Source organism: Aricia agestis, chromosome 18 (genome assembly GCF_905147365.1).
Source record: "Aricia agestis chromosome 18, ilAriAges1.1, whole genome shotgun sequence".
NCBI lineage: Eukaryota > Metazoa > Arthropoda > Insecta > Lepidoptera > Lycaenidae > Aricia > Aricia agestis.
The window spans coordinates 3,619,682-3,631,769 of NC_056423.1; the positions used below are offsets into that span (position 1 = coordinate 3,619,682).

The following is a 12,088-nucleotide window of genomic DNA, read 5'->3' on the forward strand; positions in this document are numbered from 1 at the left end:
GTAATGTGATAGCGACATCGCTCACTAATCACGAGGGCAGGCGTAAATCACGCACACGCACACACACACACATGTAACACACACACACAAACACAGCCAGTAAATCAACGTAAATTACTCATCGTCTATTCTGTCCGATTGTTTCATAGCAACGGGCTTATTCTGTAAGCCGACGCGATATGTACACGATGCCGTTTTTATCTCGCGACTACTATGTATATTTATGAGAACAGTTGTGGCGTATATAAAAGTTGTTGTGTGTATATTGTTTTTAAATTATGTACGTGATTATAGGACATGATGTTATTTAAACTACTTAATACTTAAAAAAAATTGGACTTTTTTACACTTTAAATAGATTTTCGCTCCAAAAATGATTATATCAACAGGTGGCATAAAATTTGAATTTGTAGACATAATAAACGTTTGAGACTTTACTTACCATGTTTGCGCACAAATTAAGTCAGTCCTTACTAAAAACCTATCTCTAAAACGTTTTAGCAATAACGTAGGATAAAATATATCTACGAATAGTAAAAACTAAAGAAACGTAACGTAACTCCCATTCTTCAATCGTTTGGTTCTTTTTCACGCACTAAAATAATAATACGAAAATAATTAAAAAAAAATAGCTACAAAACACTAACACTCAAAATTATGAAATAAAGCCGTCGACAATAATTTTCGCTTCTATAATTACACAAAATTCGGGTCTCTTTTTGTAGCTCGCGGAACAATTTTTTTGACACAATTACTCTTCCCTAGTTTTTATTATTCGTAGATAAATATCATAAAAATCGGATAAGCGAGCGATGACGTACGAATACACTTTCTAATGTCAGTGCGGATATTCCAGAATAAGCCCCCTCTACGTGTGGCCGTAGTACATTCGTCGTAATTGTGGCTGGCCCATTCCCGATGTGACTTTGTTTTATAGTTGTCGTCCGCGCTTGTTTCACGTCACATAAAAATGAGGACATTAATGTTGTTTTTAAATAATGGTGTTTTATGTATTGTGAGCTCGATGAGTTTTATATTTTGATACTAGTGGGAGATGTTCTAAACATGATAGTTTTGAATATCGTGTCATTTTTGTGTCACGGAGCGTGATTCCTACGGGAATCATAGTACATTTGGTCTAGTTTTATGAATATCGGCCTTAGTACCTTTGTAAGGAGGAGGAGTACCTTTGTAGTTTGGACGCAAACAAAACAAATGTTTTCTCTTTATAATAGGAGTTTTAACCCACTGCCTGGTAATCGTACATTTTGCCTAAATAAAAACCATCCTATGTCTTTTGTCTAGGCTCGAAATGTCTCCATAATGTTGTTTTGAGTGATACAATGCACAAACTCTTGAGCATTATAAAGTCTATCCTAGGTAGCCGGCCTGCACCCGTAGCATGGCTACAGTAGAAATACGAAAGTATAGACAAACAGCGGAGATAAACTGCAGAAGGTTCCGTTCCGATATTTACCGCGGCTATGCCGCGATCGACGAAAGATCGGAACGGCACCTTCAGTTTATCTCCGCTGTTTGTCTATACTTTCCTATATCTACTGTAGCCATGCAACGGGTGCTGGATTCAATGAAACCGACTACAGTCATCAGGACCGATGAAAAATAGCTTATCAACTTATAGCATTATTAGATGACACCCACAACTCCGTTACGCCAAAATTAGGCTTCGTTTCCACTGAAGCGGAGCGGAGCTAAGCGGTGCCCGAATTGACCAATCGTGCTATTCCAGCGGAATGACAGCGAAGATTTCGAGCATGGTGATTGGTGAATTCGGCACCGCTAAGCTCCGCTCCGCTTCAGTGGAAACGCAGCCTTAGTTTAGTTTACATTTTTCCGGGATAAAATGTATAATAATATGTCCTTTCCCGGGACTCAAAGTATTTTCATACTTTTCAGCAAAACCGGTTCAGTGTTTTGAGCGTGAAGAGGTAATAGACAGACAACTTTTGCATTTATAATATTAGTATGAATGGACTTCTGTTTGTTCTTGTTAAAAGCAATAAGTCCTTGAACTTTGTGACGTCCCAGTACATTGTGGCGATGAACACAGTGTGCGGTAAATCAGCCGCAAATCCCGGGGAGAAATCACAGTATCGCCGATTGCCAGTTTAAAATACACCATAACTCAAGGTACACCTTATCGTGAAAGAATACCTCCCCTAACTCCGTCCCTCTCCGATGTACGGGGAAAACCACCCCTCTCTGTCCCACGCCCCGCTTTACATTTATAAGTACACGGGTTCGCGAGCGTCCAGGAGTTTTTTAAATTAATCCACTTCGAACCTTATGGTGGTAACTTAAGGTTTGTTTTGTACTGTCGGAGTGGTGGTTAGTTGTCGGTCGCCATGGCAACGGCCCCCGCGTCTCGACTTTTGCTAGCGCCTCCTTCGATTCGGAAGATTTTTCTGATCACTGGCAGGATGTGTTATGTACGCGGTGACCGTCTCGTTGTATATTTGAGGACAGTTTAAATTGGCTAGGGTGACAAAGATGTTGAATATTTTGAGAACATAATCTTTAACAATACGAATTGTCAATTAAGTTGATACAATAAAGTTCCTTCTATTTTTGTTGAGTAAGTTTTTGCGGACCTATTTTAGAATGTGTAATTTTCCCCCTCTAAATGGCCAATTGAAATAGACGCTATTCTTCAAGTAAGCAAGTGAGTGAATGAGTAAATGATTGAACGAGTCTCTATGTACCTATCCATCTTTTATAGCAGCTTTTGTTCATTTAATGTTGATCGTTTCTGGCTTTTCATATTAACTTTTTCATAGTTAGATATTTCTTTTTTTAATAATAATTATAACAATTTTGCAAACTAAACTAGCAATGCGGCTCTCTATATCTCTCTAAAAATCACGTGAGAACCGTAAATTTTTTTACTAAATAAGCTGTTAGGAGAAGATAACTTTCCTATGGTCTACTACCCTATAGGAATCTGTGACTTATTTAATAAAAATGTTTCTTAACATACAGGGTAAAAATAAAATACCTTTTTTTAATTTATTTAAATGTTTATTTCAACCACATTACTTATTCTGTTCTTCACGATATCTAGCCGAGCCGATACTATTATATTTTCCTCAATAATAATAACAAAATATTCCAATTATAATAATAAAATGTCCAGAATAGGACTGCTGCTAATGATTATCTAGTATTATAATATAAAATCAAATTTAATATGTATGGAATAACTTATCATACAATAATAAAAAGCCAGATTAGCAATAAACAAGTATTTATGTTGTTTTAATTAATTATAATATTCTTATAATAGATTTAAATTATACCACATTATAAATGCAAATATTTCATATTTTATTGAGCCGGTTTGATTCTTATTTTTATTTTATAAAACTTATTAAATTGCTTTTTTAAGCAATTTGTTTGGATATTTTTATTTATAAGTTATTAGCAACTACTTAAATGTTTCCAGAAAAAAAAAACATAGGTACTATACCTACTAGGAAATACAAGGTCTACGAAAGCCAAGCCATTTTAGGACCTACTTAATTTGACTCAGTTATATGAAATTTGACAACCTTCTCAATTTGTCCGTGTTATATAAAATTATCGGTGAAAATTCTCTTGCCGTCGGCACAGTATAGCAATATGACATATACCTAAATAAAATAACATTAAGATTTTTTGTCGATATTGGGTAAATTTTAGAAAGTAGAAAAAAAGAAAACATTAATTCTCCATAATACAATAATAAATATTTCTGTCGATAATACTATCGGCTCGCATAATATATAACTTCGGTGTGTATTTACATAGTGTGTTTAAAAAATCGCCTATTTACAAGCGTCCTTATGTTAATATACTTTCCGATGAAACTTAAACTCTACTCAAAGTTAAAGGCTCCTTAATCTACGTATAACCTTTCTTGTGAAAATGACGAGCAAATGAGCTAAAGGATCGCCTGATGGATAGCGATTACTCGTGGACACTCATAACACCAAATGAGTTGTAAGTGCTTTACAGACATTTTAGGTACCATCAGAGTAATTGATTCATAGGCAGTTGGCAGGCCTACGTTGTTTGGTAGGGTTATGTCAAGTCAAAGTTGACCGTAGCCTGTCGGCTGAGCTGAATGTAACCTGACCAAATTACGTAGGTATCTATCTACCCATAACTCGATTTCTCTAAAAGTACATGGGATGAGAAGATATAATTATTTTTTGTAACTAGATCTGCTTGGCGAGATGGACCAGGAAAGCCTGAGACTAAGACAACCCAGGACAGAAAATTCTGGCGCAAACGTACAGGGAGACCCGACCCCAGATAAACTGGGACCATGGGGTGGACAAAGAAAGAAGAAGTACTAGATCTGCTTGGCAGAAACTTTTTTATGTCAAAGGAGTCCCTTAATTTAAGTAGAGTACTCAATTCGATCTTAAATGAATAAAATATATCTTAAAACAAAGGCTTGGTAGTCATTGAAACAAATGACAAAATGCGTTTTAAGTTCCTCTTAATTATTTTTTTACATAATAGTAATTCTTAACATAATTTGTAATGGTCAGTTTACATTATTTCAATCCAGTGATCCAATCTGGAACAAAAAAAGCACTGTAATGTAACTAGAATTCAGTCCTTTCCAGTCACTGACCTCCATTATACAAGTACGCTGGACTTGTATACCCTTTGAAATGACAGCTATTTTTTGTGCCTATTTGAAGTGGAATCAGGCATCAGCGCCCCCAATGCGGGGGAAGAGAACTAAATCTGACGTAAAAATGACGTTTGAAAGTCGCCATATTGGCGCTGATAGCAGTAGTGGGAGTACTTGGAACTAATACTAGTGACAACCAATAACGATTAAGCGGCCATTTGCAAGTTACGTCAGATTTAGTTCTCTTCCCCCGCATTGGGGGCGCTGACCGCTTCAAATAGGCACAAAAAACAGGTGGGTATCATAAGTCCAGCGTACTTGTATAATGGGGGTCAGTGTTTCCAGTGCCCGTTTATTCCAGTGCATTCCTGTAGCAAGTCAGCGTTGGATTGGATCACTGGATTGGAATGATGTTAACCCACTATTATTACTCTATTCGCGAATAGGAAACCTGTGTTATATTTTATAAGCTGGTAATAAGTAATAACATTTTGATAAAGCATTCCGAAAGAAAAATGCTTTACTTTGCTTTATTTCTACAAGTATTTTATTTTTAAAATATAATACTATATTATTAGAACAGGAACTAAATTAAAATAATAATGTGTGGTCACATATTAATGTGATTAGTACGACTAACGGTGGCACTTAAAGTGATTTTAATGAGAAGTATGACAGAAAATGTATGAAGCTTATGTCAAAATCTTCATGAATCAAAGTTAAGTAATACTTAAATTTCACTAAGGGCGGCCATAAGTCCTTGGACAGTTATAAACATAGTTACTGTACTGCACAAATAATTTGGGACAAAAATATGTCTTAAGACAATATGGTGACCACTTCATATAGAAAACATAGGACAGAACTTGCATGTGACCCAATACACGGAAACTTAGGACAGTAACGTCTACCCTGAAACACCAAAATAACGCGGTGTCGCTTCACATCGCCGGTTACAACTAATATAAATTCGTAAAGTAGCTATATACAGACTTACAGACCTACACATTTACATGTTATTGCCAATTCCAACAGATATTTACAAACAAATTGTGAAGCTAATATTTAAAAAATCGGAAAACTCTCCTCAGGATCAATTCACATTGCAACGTGTCGATGCGATGAATTTTAAAATGACACATTCAAAACTGAACTTTATTTGCTACAAAAGAAGGTGCACATTTTATTGACAGGTTGTTCGCGGTGTCGACCTGCCTGGTTCAAATTTAATGTCTGATTTATAGGCATATCGCAACGCTTCGCAACGTGAACATGAATTAACCCTTACAGTTTTAAAACTTTCAAGTTTCATTTTATTTATGAGTGTTAATTTTTTTATAACTGTTAAACTGTTAGTAAAATTATATCTCTTTTGCTTGACGTAGAAAATAACTTACATAATAATACTCGTAAATAAGTAAACGTTTTAATAAGAGTTTCAATAATATTTCTTCTGTCGTATACCTTACAGTAGTCCTCAGACAGAATAAAAAGTTTAGACAGAGTTTTGTCGAACAAAAGTGAGGCCATATTATTTTAAAGTTCATTTCTGCTTACATAATAAAAATGAATCATCAATTTTGTTAGTCTTGTTACAACCCGAGAACATTTAGTCTTGAAATATTCGTGGAAACCTAGTGAAGGTTTTTAATAAGAGGAAAGTGACACGACGTTCAGCCGGCCGTCTTATACCTACTTATACGTAATTTGAGATAAAACGGCCTGGTGAAGTTTAGTTTTATTGCATGTGTTTCACTCACAAAACTCTTTCTTTCCTTTTATTTGGTCCGAGAAACAGGAAAAAACTAAAACAAGCTTACGTCTAGTGTAAAATCTATGTAATAAATAACTTATTGTACCTGACTAATACTTGAACTATGTACAGTATATTATATTATACAAGCCTAAAGAAATCGCTTATTATAAAAATATGTAATTGAACAAGAGAGTCCACCCATTCGCTTTTGGAAAAGTTAGCTTGAAATGTGGTAAGTGCAAAATATAATAGGTAGGTATAATTAAATGTATTTTTGTAATAAATCACTAACGGTCTTACCACAAAAGATTTAAACATCTATTGAACCATAATACCATATACGTGGGAGAGCCATGCTTTGGCACGAATGGGCCGGCTCGACCGGAGAAATACCACGTTCTCACAGTAAACCGGCGTGAAACAGCGCTTGCGCTGTGTTTCGCCGAGTGAGTGATTTTCCGGAGGCCCAATCCCCTACCCTATTCCCTTCCCTACCCTCCCTATTCCCTTCCCTCCCCTATTCCCTTCCCTACCCTCCCTATTCCCTTCCCTTCCCTACCCTATTCCCTTCCATTCCCTACCCTCCCCTATTACCCTATTCCCTCTTAAAAGGCCGGCAACGCACCTGCAGCTCTTCTGATGCTGCGAGTGTCCATGGGCGACGGAAGTTGCTTTCCATCAGGTGACCCGTTTGTTCGTTTTCCCCCTTATTTCATTAAAAAAAAAACTAATTATGTAACCATTAAGTTTTGAGACCATTAAGTATTTATTTTTTTCCTAATCAACTGTTCAACAGGTTTTTAAATCTTTTGTAGAAGAAGAAGGTTGAAAATGATAGTTACGTAAGAAATTAATAGTTTACTTGGATATCACGCAAGTTTAAAGTAAGCATAATATTCTTTTGAAACAATATTATTACAAAAAAAGTATTTTTGTAAGTATGAAAAACAAAAAAAAAAACAGTTAAGTAATAAAATAAACAAATTCTTTTAAAAGATGGCCGCGTCAAACAAAATGGCGGCTTGACAGCTGATTCCAAAGTCTTTGAATTATGCTCTAATTTCAAATGGCATCTATTTATAATGTATTCTAATTTATGTTCTCAATTTAAGCAACTTAAAAACTTTCAATCGGCTAACTCTATAAATAATTATCACTGTGTTGACATTATATTAAATCCAAGATGACAGGTGATTTGGAAACTGGATTTTCTTAAATATAGTTACTTAATAATAAATGCGTCTTATGTGGGATAGTGAGGTAAGATGGGATACCTAAAGTTGAAAATATACCTTGTTAGTCTTGCTCCATAATAAATTATTTTTAAAATTATACAGTTAAGCAAATAACTAAAAGTAGGTTGTCTTGATAAATAAAAAAAACAACCTTAAGGGCCTGTTTCACCGCTTCCTGATAAGGCTATCCACCACTTAATTTGACAGATGGAGTATGGAAAATCTGTCAAATAACCCTATCGGGCACCTTATCAGGAAGCGGTGAAACAGGCCATAAGTATAATATTATGATATCAATACAATATATTCAGTAGTTTGAAAGTCAATATTAAATGCGAGATTTCTTGTTGTCCTATATAAGGCAAACGTTGGTAGTCATTATTGATACTTATACTTTTGCTTGAAAATGCTAGGAATACCAATTAAGTAACATTCTGCAGTAGAAACTCAAATTACGAATAATTGGGTGATTTATCTTGTGAGTCCCATCTTACCCCCTCTCTCCTATCAATATACACTGGTTAAAAATGGTAGTAAGCGAAGTTAATCGGTTCATCGTAATGTTCGTCACTCTCACTGGGCTCCTGGCACGGGCGCGGCGCCTGGCCGGCCTGGCACGGCTGGCCCTGGCACGCCTGGCTCGCCTGGCACGGCTGGCCCTGGCACGGCTGGCACGGGTCATGCCAGGTGTGTCGTCACTGGCGGTAGTCGAGGCGCGGCCGCTTGGCGTCGTCCTCGTCTGACGCATCCTGCTCCTCGTCGCAGTCGTCACCCAGCTCCTCCTGCTTGCGCTTGGCCGTCGCCATCTCCGCCGCGTGCTTTTTCCGCCACTTCGTCCGTCTGTTCTGGAACCATACCTGCGAAGAAGATGGATGTGAATTACACAAGCAATAAAAATATATCGTCTGAAATTTTAACACTCTATATATCTCGTCTATAAGACTGCTTAGAGACGGACGGACTAACCTTACCCTTTAGGTACAAAGTTCTGATAGCGACCACCGTTCAAATGTCATTTAAATTGGCAGTATTGAATAAGTAAGCCGCCATGTTGAATAAAAACTGAGCGTAAACATTGCTACGCCGTAGCGCGTCGTAGCGGAGCGGCGTAGAGGCGCTACGACGTAGCGATACGAAGTGTAGGTTTGATACACATATTATAATAATATTATATACCATCGAGGAAGTTGATTTCTATGCAATTGACAGACCAACATTATTTGGTCGAATATGTCAATTCAATGTTAATTGTGATCTGTCAGCTGGGTTTGACGTAACGCGACCAAACTAATTTTAATGTGGAATACATTACTAAATCAAATTATTTATTATAATAATCAAATTGTTAAATAGGTTTTGTTAAATTTAGTGTAACGAAAGAAATTCATAAATTAAAAAAAAATACCAAGTTGTCACTCTGTTCTCGTAAACTACATTACTACTATTATTATTATTACATAAAGTATAAAGGATTTTTGATCTATTAATTTAATTCCTTTATTAACACACATAAAATACGCAATAGAACAAAGCAGGCAATATACTGCTATGGTTAATAAAACCTGTGTTATGGCAATTAGACAACACATTCACGATTTTAGAGGTAGCACAAGATACTTTAATACTTTATTCAATTAGCCATATAGTCATCAAAACAAACATCAGTAGCGGTAGCACGGCGACCAGCGGAAATGCGAAAGTATGGACAAACTGTGGAAATAAACCTAAGGTGCCGTTCCGATCTTTTTTCGTTCCGAAAAATTCAATTAAAATGCCACTTTATGACACACTATAGTATATGTCATAATGTAGGATATTATTTGAATTTTTAGAACTATAGTCTGTCATAAAGTGGCTTTTTAATTGAATTATTTGGAACTAAAAAAGATCGGAACGGCACCTTAAGTTTATCTCCACAGTTTGTGACTATAGTCTGTCATAAAGCGGCATTTTAATTGAATTTTTCGGAACGAAAAAAGATCGGAACGGCACCTTAGGTTTATTTCCACAGTTTGTCCATACTTTCGTATTTCCGCTGGTCGCCGTGCTAGTACTACAGGTGCTGATGATATCCAAAATGGCGGTGCTCCTTAAAACAAACAAATTAATATCAAAATTCAAACAGAGGTTCTCCATCTGGCGCCGCCACAACTTCATGTTGTACCGAATATAAAGACCGGGTCACTGCTAATCCGACATCATAATGTGTCCCCACCTCACACGCTATACCTGTCTCTTTCCCCCCCGTGGATACCGCGGAGGCGCGATAGAGACGGACATAGTAGCCGTGCTCCCGGTAATTAAGGGTCGTTTTGCAAATTACACGGTACTTAACCACCCATATAACACTCATTAATCACGAACTTCGCTCGTGCCCCGTCCTGCTCGCTCTATTGCGACTCCGTATAGCTCGCTCTCTCTCTCTCCGGCCTCGGGCAAGACAGCGCTTTAATTAGGTCATAAATACATTTTCATGATTAGGACGAGCCCCGCCGTAAGAGGTTTTGAATTACCTGAACATTATGCGCAGTTTATGGATCAAATATGTGTACGCGTGTAAAATACGTCCCTGTGCTTACCCTGAAGATGTGTAGGTACTCTGATCACATGTACTGTGATAAGAGAAAACGAATTTGAGTTTTTAAGTTAGTTATTGCCTATCATAGTACTTATATCCAAAAAAAATGTCCAAAAACAAGTTTAAAATATCAAAATGGTTTTTAAGTACTGCACTAATCGTCCTTGGAAACCAATATCAGTTTGAAAGTGAAACTTTCATTAATTTTTTTTTCATTAATACTAGATAGGATTCCAATTTACAATTACCTACGTCAAAACCTAATTATTTATATTACGCTAATCAGTGCGAGCGAAGCGAGCCCTATAAGTATATCCTACAAAGTACAACCTGAACATTTTGTGATACACTTTACGGAAAAACTATCACGCGGCACGCCTATTGAATTGCGCTTTAATATAGTATTTTTTAAATATTTAGATGTGTTGATTGCGTGATTAATCAGTCAAGGTTTTTTATGTACAGATGTGTTATCATCAATCAGTCAAGGTGTGACGACGCGAGCCCTCACAAAGCTCGGCTTTTAGCTAGTGAATAACTCTGTTAAAAAAAGCCAGAAACTGGAAATTTTAGGCAAAAGCGGTGCCAGATTTTAAGTGCTGGTAAACCCATGATTTATAATTTAGTACATGCCATTAAATCTTTATGCACTCAAATCCAGATTATATTGCGTGCAATATCGACTCGTTTATGCAAGATTTTTATGTCGTTAATTATAAGTTTTAACTGTTACAAGTGTAAATTCGATCCGGGCTGTACGAGTATAGCGCTAACGAGTGCCAATAGTAGGGCTTTATTAAACGAGGTGAGGACACGGACATGAGCGCAGCGGAGAGCGAGTAGCGGGGAGTATTATGTTGAACATTGTTAAAAACGAAAACGATGCTACAAAATAAGTTTAATTCTGCAAAATGTAAAAATCCATAACTCTAGGTTACTTATTTTACCCGTGTCGTTTTAAATAATTCTGTTGACATCTCTTCAAACAAATTGGATCTGTATTTTAGGCCATGAAAATTTATATTCAATATATATTATACGTGGGAGAGCCATGCTTCGGCACGAATGGGCCGGCTCGACCGGAGAAATACCACGTTCTCACAGAAAACCGGCGTGAAACAGCGCTTGCGCTGTGTTTCGCCGAGTGAGTGAGTTTACCGGAGGCCCAATCCCCTAACTTATTCCTTTCTCTACCCTCCCCTATTCCCTTCCCTCTCCTTCCTTACCGTCCCCTATTACCCTATTACCTCTTAAAAGGCCGGCAACGCACCTGCAGCTCTTCTGATGCTGCGAGTGTCCATGGGCGACGGAAGTTGCTTTCCATCAGGTGACCCGTTAGCTCGTTTGCCCCCTTATTATCATAAAAAAAATATATATACAGCTGCACAATTGTTGGCTTAAAAATAAGTTTACAAGTTGTGAGTAGCATTGATTTTATTTAAACATATTATAAATAAATATTATAATCAACTACATTAACAACTTGTTGTTCTTATACTTTTAAATAGAGTATATAGGCTCATCATTTGATATTCAATAATAACAATATTAGGGGTCATATCCATACACGTACTTGACGCTCCCGCTTCCGCCCCCGCTTCCGCCCGCTCTATGGTCGCAGGCCGGCGACATTATTGTTGTAATATCGGCGGTAACGACGTTTTGATGGCATCTGCTACTACCACGTATTAATTAGTGACATCGACGTGGCGCTACAGACTAGATACACGATGCAGATAACATTGATGTATACAGGGTTATACGTAAATTATGTACCTCTACGTCAGGGTTTGTATATTTTAAAAATAGAAGCATTTTGTAAAGTTTTTTTATCAAGAGAAAGATGAATTTCGCCTTTTTAAGGATTTCGGCCT

At 36.9% G+C, this 12,088-nt stretch overlaps 1 protein-coding gene across 1 annotated transcript in view; it reads right to left on the reverse strand.

The window, feature by feature from the left end:
• Positions 1-8,331: 8,331 nt before the first annotated feature.
• The window catches only part of LOC121736183 (homeobox protein Nkx-6.2), a 65,648-nt gene continuing 61,891 nt past the window's right edge, over positions 8,332-12,088 (reverse strand). The window contains exon 3 of the mRNA XM_042127270.1: positions 8,332-8,493. Coding sequence (XP_041983204.1) covers positions 8,332-8,493 — 162 coding nt within the window. The remainder of the gene's footprint in view (positions 8,494-12,088) is intronic.